The sequence below is a fragment of the Lepidochelys kempii genome, chromosome 5 (genome assembly GCF_965140285.1).
Source record: "Lepidochelys kempii isolate rLepKem1 chromosome 5, rLepKem1.hap1, whole genome shotgun sequence".
Classification (NCBI taxonomy): domain Eukaryota; kingdom Metazoa; phylum Chordata; order Testudines; family Cheloniidae; genus Lepidochelys; species Lepidochelys kempii.
The window spans coordinates 47,955,864-47,969,557 of record NC_136384.1 but is presented as its reverse complement, the minus strand read 5'-3'; the positions used below and the strand labels follow the sequence as shown (position 1 = coordinate 47,969,557).

Sequence of the window (13,694 nt, the reverse complement as noted above, 5' to 3'; positions counted from 1 at the left end):
TGTGAGCTGCTTTTAGTTGTTTTCCTTTTTTTAATTTTATATAGTAGGGGATGGTGTCAGCAGGGGGAAGACGACTACACTGACTTCAATTAAGCTATGCCTAATTACACAAGATCAGGTTTTGGCCCTTAATCTTTACATTGTTTTTCAAGGGACTGTGGGCTAGCCCAGTCCCCTTCCATGGAGAAACCTATGGAAAAAACTCACTGGCAGTTCCAAGATTTACTTCATGGATTTTCTTCCGAATTGTCCATGCGGGGAATGGGGGTTTGTCCCCTGGTAGAATAGGTAAGAATTTCAGGCCTTTACCTCAGATGTCCTGAGAAGTGGAGGGAAATTGAAAAGATATTGAGACATCCATTAAATCCTCAGAGCTCCTTTCCCTCTTGTTAGCATGGCTTCCTCTGTGTACACATGGAAGGACTTCCTTAGAATTAGGGCTATGTCAGAACATTCTGTAAAGCTGCTTCTTTCCTGTCTGTCACATGAGGAGGTGGTTTCACTAGGTTTGCATCCCTTCTGTACGTGCTGGAGGAAGAGACCATAGGACCTTGTGTTAAAGTACTTGTCCACAGTCCGTAGGTGGTTGTTTTTATTAATTGCAGCATGTTCTACTTAATTTGGGGTTTACAGTATGTTTCTGGCTGTTTTCATTTACAGGAGGGAAACACAGCAGTGCATCTAGCTGCTAAAAATGGTCACTGCGAGGTGCTAGAAGTTCTGCTAAATCAATGGGAAGAAATAAATGAACTCAATCAGGTAAGGACACAGAAGCTGCAGAGGGAGATAAAGAATAAAGGTAAAAGGTGCAAGACAAAGTGAAAACAAAGTTTTAAAAAAAATACCCAGAACCTACAAATATCTGTAAATGGAATCTCATTTCTGTGGTGGTCAAGCTAATCAGCACAAAGCTTGAATCCACCAAGATCCCTTTAGACCTAGAGCTCCGTTAAAGAGGAATGACTAGTAAGCTATAGTCTTTCTCAAGTTTTCTGATTGGAATCCAACCCAGGTCAGTAGTGTCTGAAAGACGCTATCTGTTGGCCAATTTGTGGTGCATCTGAAATGAATTGGTTGGATCAGTCCAATTCCTAATGGAATGTGCATCACAGAAAACTCTCTGACAGCTTGAACTCCATGTTGTAGTCTCAGTGGAGAGGTCATAGACTAAACAGACACAGAGGCTTCACTCCTAGAAGTGGTCCCTTCTGATGTGGAATACCACCTCCCCAAACCACAGTAGGTAGGTTGATGGAAGCATTCTTCTAGCAGCATAGCTGTGTCTACGCTTGGGGTAAGATTGACATAGCTAGGTTGGCTGGGAGCGGGGCAGGGGAGTGGGGGTGTTTTTCCACAAGTTAAGGGTGTCAACCTAACTTTCAAGCATAGCCCAAAGCTGAATTCCGTTGGCAGAGTACTGTGAGTGGAGTGCTGCTCTCTGGGTTGTATTTACCTGCTGTGTTCTGTGGATAGATAGAGAACTTCCGCCTCCACGGTTGTCAGGGTGGTGCCTTTCACAAACACTAAATTTACTAAAAACAATAAAAAAAATCACCCAGAGTTCAGGCGCAATAGAGCTAGAAATTTTTAATACCGCAGTGAATGCGGTGATTTGAAATAAGCATAGGTAGTCCATAAAAGAGCAGAATGTAGTTTTATTTTAAAGACCCACTAAGGCTTGGTGGTGGTGGTAGTGGTGGTTTAATGTAATCGTGTCCTGAGGATTACTGCTCTTTTTAACTGGTGCCAAAATCAAGGACTTACAAACTCATGAAGCTGGATTAGCCAAAACTATAGTTGCTGGCATTTGTGATCTGTGCTTGATGGGTCACACAGTAATGATAATGTTTTACTATAGGAGTCAGTCATTGCAAGCTGTTGTAACACTGTATTAGCACAGGTTTTTTTTTTTTTAAACACAAGAACGCATTAAAAATATTAAGTAGTAGCTTGTCTATATTTTTGACACATTAGGTAAAGGATAAATTTGTGTTAGAAATGTTTGTTGTTAATTACCATTGTATCTGAATGCTAATATTGAATTATTCAGATTACAGTAAAAGCTGTTTCAGAGTAGCAGCCGTGTTAGTCTGTATGCGCAAAAAGAAAAGGAGGACTTGTGGCACCTTAGAGACTAACAAATTTATTTGAGCATAAGTTTTTGTGAGCTATAGCTCACTTCATTGGATGCATGCAATGGAAAATACAGTGGGGAGATTTTATATACACAGAGAACATGAAACGATGGGTGTTACCATACACACTGTAACGAGAGTGATCAGATAACAGCAGGAGAGAAAAAACACCTTTTGTAATGATAATCAAGGTGGGCCATTTCCAGCAGTTGACAAGAACATGTGAGGAACACCGGGAGGGGGGGAGATAAACATGGGGAAATAGTTCTACTTTGTGTAATGAAACATCCATGCCCAGTCTTTATTCAAGCCTAAGTTAATGGTGTCCAGTTTGCAAATTAATTCCAATTCAGCAGTCTCTCATTGGAGTCTGTTTTTGAAGTTTTTTTGTTGAAGAATTGCCACTTTTACGTCTGTAATCGAGTGACCAGAGAGACTGAAGTGTTCTCCGACTGGTTTTTGAATGTTATAATTCTTGACATCTGATTTGTGTCCATTTATTCTTTTACATAGAGACGGTCTAGTTTGGCCAATGTACATGGCAGAGGGGCATTGCTGGCACACGATGGCATGTATCGCATTGGTAGATGTGTAGGTGAACGAGCCTCTGATAGTGTGGCTGATGTGATTAGGCCCTATGATGGTGTCCCCTGAATAGATATGTGGACACAGTTGGCAACGGGCATTGTTGCAAGGATAGGTTCCTGGGCTAGTGGTTTTGTTGTGTGGTGTGTGGTTGCTGGTGAGTATTTGCTTCAGGTTGGGGGGCTGTCTGTAGGCAAGGACTGGCCTGTCTCCCAAGATCTGTGAGAGTGATGGGTCGTCCTTCAGGATAGGTTGTAGATCCTTGATGATGCATTGGCGTTTAGTTGGTGTTCTGTTGTTTTCTTTGTTGGGCCTGTCCTGTAGTAGGTAACTTCTGGGAACTCTTCTGGCTCTATCAATCTGTTTCTTCACTTCAGCAGGTGGGTATTGTAGTTGTAAGAACGCTTGATAGAGATCTTGTAGGTATTTGTCTCTGTCTGAGGGGTTGGAGCAAATGTGGTTGTATCGTAGAGCTTGGCTGTAGACAATGGATCGTGTGGTGTGGTCTGGATGAAAGCTGGAGGCATGTAAGTAGGAATAGCGGTCAGTAGGTTTCCGGTATAGGGTGTTATTTATGTGACCATCGCTTATTAGCACTGTAGTGTCCAGGAAGTGGATCTCTTGTGTGGACTGGTCCAGGCTGAGGTTGATGGTGGGATGGAAATTGTTGAAATCATGGTGGGATTCCTCAAGGGCTTCTTTTCCATGGGTTCAGATGATGAAGATGTCATCAATGTAGCATAAGTAGAGTAGGGGCATTAGGGGACGAGAGCTGAGGAAGCCATAAAAATGTTGGCATACTGTGGGGCCATGTGGGTACGCATAGCTGTGCCGCTGATTTGAAGGTATACATTGTCCCCAAATGTGAAATAGTTATGGGTGAGGACAAAGTCACAAAGTTCAGCCACCAGGTTTGCCGTGACATTATCAGGGATACTGTTCCTGACAGCTTGTAGTCCATCTTTGTGTGGAATGTTGGTGTAGAGGGCTTCTACATCCATAGTGGCCAGGATGGTGTTTTCAGGAAGATCACCGATGGATTGTAAAAAGAAAAGGAGTACTTGTGGCACGTTAGAGACTAACCAATTTATTTGAGCATAAGCTTTCGTGAGCTACAGCTCACTTCATCGGATGCATACTGTGGAAAGTGTGGAAGATCTTTTTATACACACAAAGCATGAAAAATACCTCCCCCAACCCCACTCTCCTGCTGGTAATAGCTTATCTAAAGTGATCACTCTCCTTACAATGTGTATGATAATCAAGTTGGGCCATTTCCAGCACAAATCCAGGTTTTCTCCCCTCCCCACACACACACAAACCACACACAGCAGGAGAGTGGGTTTGTGTGTGGGGGGGGGAGGTGGGGAGAAGGCCCAACTTGATTATCATACACATTGTAAGGAGAGTGATCACTTTAGATAAGCTATTACCAGCAGGAGAGTGGGGTGGGGGGAGGTATTTTTCATGCTTTGTGTGTATAAAAAGATCTTCCACACTTTCCACAGTATGCATACGATGAAGTGAGCTGTAGCTCACGAAAGCTTATGCTCAAATAAATTGGTTAGTCTCTAACGTGCCACAAGTACTCCTTTTCTTTTTCCGAATACAGACTAAGATGGCTGTTACTCTGAAACCGATGGATTGTAGTTCCTTCAGGAAGTCAGTGGTGTCTCGAAGATAGCTGGGAGTGCTGGTAGCGTAGGGCTTGAGGAGGGAGTCTACATAGCCAGATAATCCTGCTGTCAGGGTGCCAATGCCTGAGATGATGGGGCATCCAGGATTTCCAGGTTTATGGATCTTGGGTAGTAGATAGAATATCCCAGGTCGGGGTTCCCAGGGGTGTGTCTGTGCGGATTTGTTCTTGTGCTTTTTCAGGGAGTTTCTTGAGCAGATGGTATAGTTTCTTTTGGTAACCCGCAGTGGGATCAGAGGCTTGTAGAATGTGGTATTGGAGAGCTGCCTAGAAGCCTCTTGTTCATATTCCGACCTATTCATGATGACGACAGCACCTCCTTTGTCAGCCTTTTTGATTATGATGTCAGAGTTGTTTCTGAGGCTGTGGATGGCATTGTGTTCTGCACGGCTGAGATTATGGGGAAAGTGATGCTGCTTTTCCACAATTTCAGCCCATGCACATCAGCGGAAGCACTCTATGTAGAAGTCCAGTCTGTTGTTTCGACCTTCAGGAAGAGTCCACCCAGAATCCTTCTTTTTGTAGTGTTGGTACACAAAGTAAAACTATTTTCCCGTGTTTATTCCCCCACCCCCACCCCCGCTGTTCCTCACACGTTCTCGTCGTCTGCTGGAAATGACCCACCTTGATTATCACTACAAAAGGATTTTTCCCGCCCCATTCTCCTGCTGGTAATAGCTCACTGTATTTTCCACTGCATTCATCCGATGAAGTGAGCTGTAGCTCATGAAAGCTTATGCTCAGATAAATTTGTTAGTCTCTAAGGTGCCACAAGTTCTCCTTTTCTTTTTTTTAGTAAAAGCTGTGTTATCCAGCACTTTACCAACTAGAAAGCTTTATAACCTGCATTTCTGATCTTCAATAGAGTCCGGTTGGTGCAGGGCCAGCTGGCTCCCTACCTGGCTGTGTGGCTCTCCGGAATCAGCGACATGTCCCTGCTGCTCCTAGGCAGAGGAACAGCCAGGGAGGTTCCTTGTGCTGCTCCTGCTCCGAGCGCTGGTTCTGCAGCTCCCATTGCCCAGGAGCCACAGCCAATGGGAGCTGCGGAGTCGGCATCCACAGGTGGAGGCAGCGCGCAGAACCGCCTGGCCGTGCCTCTGCCTAGGAGCATTAAGGACATGTTGCCGCTTGTGGGGAGCCGCCTGATGTGAGTGCTGCCCGGATCCAGCACCCCGTACCCCGGTCCCCTGCCCCGAGACCCCTCCTGCACCCACACTCCCTCTTTGTTAACTTGAATTTTTGACTAACTGGCACCCCCATTGCCCCAACATGCTGGATAGCAAAGCTTTTACTCTATTGACATTTGTGACCAAATCTTATTTTCCCTTTACACTGTATCAGTCTGGTTAAGCTTGCATACCACCTGTACCAAATATCATGGTGTAATAAATCAGCTTTACAATTGCACAGTTTTTGAATTTGAACAAACATTTTTCTCTTTCATTGTGTTGGGCCAGAATGGAGAAACACCATTTTATTTGGCTGTTGAAGGAGGTCATGAAAAATGTGCTGAGCTGTTACTGGAAGCAGGAAGTGACATCAACATTTCAAATAAAGTACGGACTTAATATTCCCTCTGGCATATTATCAGGACATCATAGACTCTACAAAGATCCACATCCTGTCTGTTCTCTATGTGGCAAATAGGCAAATGTGACTTATATTGTTTAATAGGGTATTACTCAAGAATATGGAGAACTTTTAATATTTGAAAAACGATATGGAAAAAGAAAAGGAAAAATAGATTTATTTTACATTGTATTGTGTTGGAGCTTTTTATTTAATGTATGTGCAGTAATACAACATATGGCTTGGAAATGTGACAAAGAGAAGTAATTGAAAAATCTGCATTTTTGGCAGGATATAAAACTAAGCTAATAATAAGCCTGTTTTCCACATCTGGTTCCTGGACTTAGGTCCAAGTTTGATTTGTTTTATGGCTCACACGCTGTAGGAATTTGAGGTGAACCTTTTGGTCCCTAGCAAATTGAGAACAGAAGCATGTGCTGATAACAATCAAGACAGTGACTGTTGCTTATATTAAAATATGAAAGAATTTCTGATATGTTTTGACTTGGAAACCATTAATAATTACAGTGTTTGATAATTCATCAGCAGGGTGAATTCTCGTCTGCAGCACAAATGACTAGTTTTGATCCTCAGGAAAGCTCATCTTTGCTGCCTTTAGCGGAAGTATTAAAGGAAGGTTTTTCAGTGGTTTTCAAAGTGTGTAAATGTGAATGTAATTACTTGTTAAAGATCATACCCAGCTACAGGACTGGGAGATAAATTGAAATCCTAATTTTCAGTGACACAGGATGGCTGACAAAACTGATTCTTCTCTTTTTTATGGTAGATTAAAAAGGAGTAGTAAATTATCATCACTGCTGGATACATATTTTGCCAACTACCTGTGTTGTAGTCTAGTAATGATTTATAGTACCTTTGACGGTCATAAAAATGTTGTGTGAATTTATATCCTACTTCATCATTTAACTAAAGGGACTAGTTTTGACAGTAACACAAATTTAAACGGAAGCTTCCTCTGTTTCAAAAGATGTTTTAAAAACAGTTTTTTATAATTCTCTGAATTCTTTCCAGTGGTAAAAAGTCTTTTCCCCCTTCCCCAATGTGTTTCTTTCAGCACAATAGTAATGCTTTGCACATTGCAACACGGCATGGACATACGTCCTTGGTCAGATTTCTTATCAGTAAAAATATCAATCTGGTTCCTAAACCTGAGGTGAGTCTATTACAGTTACTGTTTTAGTGTTACTTCCATTGTTGTCAAGCGTGTTTTATCTTTCTTGACTGCCTTTTCTGAGATTTGTGGTCATTTACCTATTACTGTTAGTCATAGAGTTTAAAGCCAGAAGGGAGCATCAGATCACCTAGCCCAACCTCCTGTGTATCACAGGCTAACGGGAGTTGGTCCAATAAAAATATTGTCTCATGCACCTTGTCTCTCTAATATCCTGGGACTGACCTGGCTACAGCTACGCTGTCTACTGACTATTTGCTGTTTGTTTTATCACTGTGGAGGAGGTGCAATTATATAAATAATATTAAAGTCTTTGAAACAGTTTATTTTATTAGTTTAAAAACCAGTCAGCCATGGTAGTACTGCTTATTTACATTCTCCTTCTATGGCTGCAGTAACTTATAAAATGTTAATATCAGTGGGTTTTTTTCTTTGAAATGTCTTCAGTAAAAAACTGGATAAGAGCTTTTTTTTCTACAGCCTTGAAGAAATGGGTATTGTTTAAAAAGAGAGTAATGAACTGGAACTGATGCTGATTTTTCTAAAAGATCTATTTAACAGGGAACCTCCCTGGTTTACAGGTTCAACATAGAAACTGATCTGATCAGTCTCATGGTTGCATGGTGACTAGAGTTGGGCAAATGCCTGATAATTTTTTCCAATAATAATCACTTGAATAGTAAAACTGAACTCACTTCCAGCTGTGTTCACTCTCCACAGATATTGTAGCAAACAAGTTCACTGGCAAGAATGCTCACCGAAGCAGTAATATTTAAGTGAATGTTAGAGAATATTCCTGGAAAGTGGATTTTGAATGTGTATTCTTGAGTATTTTCCCAGAAGCCGGATTCACAGCTATGCACAGTTCATCCAATTTGATTGAATGGGTGCAACCTCCAATCATGTTGCTAGGGCAAACAGAAATAATGCCATGTGACCAATGTATTCAATCAAAACTATACCAGCACTTCTTTAAAATGAAATACTTATTATGGACTGCTTGCAGACAATCTACAGACCAAGAATTATTCATAGACATTATGCAGTGAATAATTACATTTTTCTCTATTCTGTTTGTTCTTTGAAAGCTGCTTTTGGGTCATTTGTAAGTGGTAAGGGGCTAGGAACTGAGCCCTGTGACTAGATCTACCCCAGAACCCTGCACCTCTGTGGTGACCTGCATCCTGTTGGGGACCAGGGCCCAAATGTGTCAAATACCTTCTCTAAGACAGTATAGTCACTCAGCTGTAAGTGCAGATGATTTTGAATAGCTGCTTAATTTCTTTCTTGGCAACCTTAAAAGGACTTTTTAGTATTACAAGGATGAAGGGGTATCCCTAAATCACAGTTTGTTTAAATATGGGGGAAACAATAGTTATTTAGAAATTTTTTTTTTTTAATATATAACAGGGAATACTTAATCCGTGAGGCAGAATTCAGGTAGTTCTCTTTTGCATGGGCCCTTCTCATTCACAGTACCACTTTGTGTAAAGCAGTGGTTCTCAACCTTCCCAGATTACTGTACCCTTTTCAGGAGTCTGATTTGCATACGCCCAGTTTCACCTCACTTAAAAACTACTTGCTTTCAAGATCAGACACAAAAATACAAAAGTGTCACAGCAAATTGTAAACGTTGTAAAACTAGGCAAATATGCAGATGAACGCATACCCTCTGGAACAGTGGTTCTCAACCAGGGGTCTGGGGCCCAGCTGGGGGCCGTGAGCAGGTTTCAGGGCATCCGCCAAGTAGGGCCAGCATTAGACTTGCTGGGACCCAGGGCAGAAACCTGAAGCCCCACCACCTGGGGCTGAAGCCAAAGCCTGAGCAATTTAGCTTCACAGGATCACCTGGGGCCCTGGGCAATTACCTGACTTGCTATCCTCTAACGCTGCCCTGGCTTTTATATGCAGAAAAACAGTTGTTGTGGTACAGACAGGACGTGGAATTTTTATAGCATGTTGTGGGGGCCTTGGAAAGAAAGTTTGAGAACCCCTGGCCTGGAAGACCACTGTGTGCCCCCAGGGGTACATGTACCCCTGGTTGAGAACCACTGGTATAAAACAATTGGCTGCCAAGGAGATATGTTTTGACAGAAAATTTTTACTGGATCATGCCATGTGTTTCAAATCTGAGCAACAGGTTTTAATGGGACTCTCCTGTATTATCTGAATGCTATTGTTAATGAAATTGTACTAGTCTTACAGTTCATTTGTTTCTCTCTACAGCAGAATTCCCCTCTCCATTTGGCTGTCCTCAATAATCACCTTCCGGTAGTAATTAGCCTCTTGGATGCTAATCATGATATAAACACCTTGAATCAGGTAAGCAAACTGAATCAGAGACCAAAAAAAGAGATTGTATTTTCTTCACTTTAAATATAAGTGTGTGTTTTTTTACATATCTCTTGTAAAGAGGTCAAAGTACAAAAAGGGGGAAGAAAAGGCAGTTGCCTTCGGTTTATGCATGAGTGTGTTGTTCATTCCACACATTCGGCTGGTATTGTTTTAGAGTTGGACAGTAATGTGATATATATTCAGAAAATGCTTTCATTAATTTCTATTTGAATATTATACTTTATATTTAATACTTTGGTAAAGCATATCACTCTACTGGAGCCTAAAGACAAACCCGCTGCAGCATGTCAGAACATGGAAGAACATTTTATTTCCTCAAGAAAAAGTCTAAATCCACCCCCACTTTTTTCCTTTTAAAGTGATCTTCTAAGGTGCATGTTAAATGAGGCAGAGGCTTGTAGGATCCCAGTTAACTCACACAGTTGAAAACTTGATGTGATGCATAAAGTTTTGATCCACATAGAAGCCCTTCCCTTGGTTAATGGGAACCTTGTGCAGGTCCAGTCAAATAGTTCCAGATTAGGTATTTATTTGTCCTTGACCAAAAAAAAACAAGAACAAAAAGCAGTGAAGGAATTCCATGAAAACAACTATATCAAGAGAAAATTAAAATTGCCCAATTAGGCATTCAAGAGTCAGAAAATACCAGACTTAAGATTCCTCTGCCTCCTTGTGCATATGTTGTTTTCTGAAGAACTACTGGGTTTTGTGGAATCTGCTGCTTTTTCTCTATTGTAACTCTTGGATTGTATTTGTAATATTGTTACAGGACACCTGGAACTGGAGAGAGGCAGGATTTTGCATATTTCTAAATCTAAACATTAAAAATAATACACAGTTTAACTACATGATCCATGCTATTTCTCAAGTAATACAAGAGATAAACAAAAAACATTAACTTCTCAACACACACACTTCTGCAAACTTTTCTGGCCCATCTTATATATAAGTTACTTTTATTATCTCTGGCACACTTAGATAAATACATGCTAGTAAGAGATATTGTATTTGTATTTTTAAGATTGTAGAAAAAGTTGTGACATTTTATGAAGAAGAGTAAGTGATCATGCAATCAAAGACTGTATCATGGTGCATAAGCACAAGAAGGCATATGGAAACGTAACTCTGGCATTTCCTGATTTGTGAGCATTTAGCCATGCAATCTTAACATTCTTTTATGCTAGATTTATAATGGATATATAAAGACATAAAAATCACTCTAAACAGACCCACAGACTTCATAAATTAGCAGGAGCATAGAATCAAAAAATCTTCAACTTACAAGGACCCTGTGGACAACATGAGATTTTTTCAATTCAAAGGTATCAAAATATTTTGATTCTTATATGGCACTCCCATAAATAACATACCTTATCTGCAGTGAAGTGGCACTCATACAGGTGTTAAATACTTTCCTATACTTTCTATACTAGATAACAAAGAAAATCAAAGAATTACCTTTCAGTCTGATATAAGCAAGGGGCAAATGGTTCATCGTGAAAAGAAAGTGGGAAATTCAGTTTGATTGTTAGGGGAGTGATTACTAGAACTGAATTCCAGTGTATACTGAGTTAAAATCTTGTTTGGAATGTAATGCTCCAGAAAGGCCAAGTAATTAGGCTTTATGTGGGTGAAGTGAAGAGCATTGTGGGAGGTGGGGTGGGGACAACAACAAGATTCCCATCTTCAGGTTCAGGGAATGAAACTGAAGTGTAGCACCCCTGGGCCCACTGCTCCAGCCTGTGTGCCTTTTGTTCACAGTTTGAAGGCCACTGAACCTGCATGATTACAGATTCTGTGGCTCCTCCTCTGGCTTTGCTCCAATTTCGATGCCAGGGCTGGTTTGGAGACTTTTCTCTCCATAGAGTGTACGCTAACTTGCGTAGGAAGACCGTGGATTCTCCATCCCATTGAATCAAGACTGGATGTCGATCTAAAATATATGCTGTAGCTCAAACAGAAGTTATGGGCTCAATACTGGAATCGCTTGATGAAATGCCATGTCCTGTGTTACACAGGAGGTCAGACTGGATGACTATAACGCTCCCTTCTGACCTTAAAATCAATGAATACATGAGAATTCCACCAAGACTATCCACTGCTTTCCCTCTGCATAGCTTCACTACATGGCTTAAGTAGTGTGCAGGGCCTTGAACAAAGATTCCTCCCAGGGTGAATTTCACCCCTATTTACTGTTCAGTGGTACTTAATTTACGCAAGCTGGATTCTCCTTCCCTCTGAACAGTCAGTAAACAAACTATAAAGTCCTGCTAATCTGCTTGTAATTCTCTCTCTCTCAGAAAATGGACCGTCCGTGAAGCTGGTCGATTAAACAGGCAAAGAAAGGGTAACATAGGTAGCAAACATGATCTACAGCTGGGTTTGCTGCTACTTAGAAACAAACATTTCTAATGCGAGAAATTTTAGGCTTTTCTCCTTTGCCAGTTCTCATCTATGTAAACACAAGTCATGTACACAGCCAAAACATTTCTGCATATGTGATATGCATTGCTTTAGAGACTCCAGTCACTCTCTTGTTTGAAAGAAAATTGACAGTTTGATCATTCAGCTGTTACATGTCTTCATTCTGTTCAGGGTTTTCCAGTGAAGTGCATGTTCTCATCATAAACCTTTGGATTTTAATCATCTGTGTTTTATTTCCAAAGATACAAACTGGTTTACTGCACTTTTTTGTATTAATCCCTGCAGAAGCAACAAACCCCTCTCCACCTGGCAGCTGATCTTGGCAATGTGGAACTTGTGGAACTGCTGCTAAAGGCAGGCTGTGATCTCAAGATTGCCGACAAGGTATAGAGTACTGCATTATTCACATGGCGCTGCAGTTATGTGATGATTGCTTTGATGCCCCTCTCGTTGAAAATGTGGAGGTCAATGTTTCCAAACATTCTTCATAAAATGAGCATGACTAGAATGTAGCTGTTATGAAGAGAGTTTCCCTTTCATACTGTCACGGGGCTACAACTCACAGTGATCTGAATTTATTTTAGTGAATAGCTATTTGTGAGGTCAAATGTGACGAAAAAAGATGGTTACTCACCTTTGGAACTGTTGTTCTTCGACATGTGTTGCTCATATCCATTCCAATTAGGTGTGTGCGCGTCGCGTGCACGATCGTCACAAGATTTTTACCCCAGCAACACTCAGTGGGTCGGCTGAGGCACCCCCTGGAGTGGCGCCTTCATGGCGCCGGATATATGCCCCAGCCAACCCAGCGCCCCCTCAGTTCCTTCTTGCCAGCTACTCTGACAGAGGGGAAGGAGGGCGGGTTTGGAATGGATATGAGCAACACATCTCAAAGACCAACAGTTACAAAGCTGTTTTTCTTTTCTTTTTCAAGTGCTTGCTCATATTGATTCCAATTAGGTGACTCCGAAGCCTTGCCTAGGCGGTGGGATCGGAATGAGATGTCGCAGAGTGAAGGACTGCTGAACCAAATGCAGCATCACCCCTAGACTACTGAATTATCGCATAGTGAGCAGCGAAGGTACGCACCGATGACCAAGTCGCTGCCCTACATATCTCCTGTATGGGTACATGTGCCAGGAAAGCAGAAGATAAAGCCTGAGTCTGCGTGGAGTGGGCAGTAAGGTGCATAGTTGGGACACCGTGTGTACTATGACTTGGCTGGATGCATGATGTGATCCAGGATGAGATGAGCTGGGAGGAGACTGGAAGGCTCTTCATCCGGTCTACCACAGCAACAAACAGTTGTGACGTTTTCCTAAAAGGTTTCGTTCACTCGATGTAGAAGGTGAGGGCCCTGTGAACATCAAGGGAGTGCAGCTGTTGTTCCCATCGAGAGTCGTGCGGCTTCGGGTAGAAGATGTCCTGGTTGAGATGGAAGGCAGACACCACCTTAGGGAGGAAGGCCGGGGGGGGGGGTCACAGCTGTACCTTGTTCCTATGGAACACTGTATATGGCGGTTCCGATGTGGGTGCCCTGAGCTCAGACACGCCTCGCCGAAGCGATAGCTACGAGGAAGGCTGTCTTCCAGGAAAGGTACAGGAGTGAGCAGGTGGCCATCGGCTCGAACGGGGCAGCCATGAGTTTGGGGAGGACCAGGTTAAGATCCCACATAGGGGACCGGTTGTTGAATTCGTGGGAACAGGCACTCCAACCCCTCGAGAAATCTGCGGACCA

The 13,694-nt window shown here is 42.1% G+C and overlaps 1 protein-coding gene across 2 annotated transcripts in view; it reads left to right on the top strand.

Moving 5' to 3' along the window:
- ANKDD1B (ankyrin repeat and death domain containing 1B) overlaps window positions 1-13,694 on the top strand; it is a 41,037-nt gene that overhangs the window by 18,710 nt on the left and 8,633 nt on the right. The window contains exons 7-11 of one of the 2 annotated variants that reach the window (XM_073344224.2): window positions 661-759; window positions 5,874-5,972; window positions 7,061-7,159; window positions 9,407-9,499; window positions 12,242-12,340. In XM_073344224.2, coding sequence (XP_073200325.2) covers window positions 661-759; window positions 5,874-5,972; window positions 7,061-7,159; window positions 9,407-9,499; window positions 12,242-12,340 — 489 coding nt within the window. Of the gene's footprint in view, window positions 1-660; window positions 760-5,873; window positions 5,973-7,060; window positions 7,160-9,403; window positions 9,500-12,241; window positions 12,341-13,694 lie in introns of both variants that reach the window. The other variant, XM_073344223.2, reaches the window with a different exon arrangement.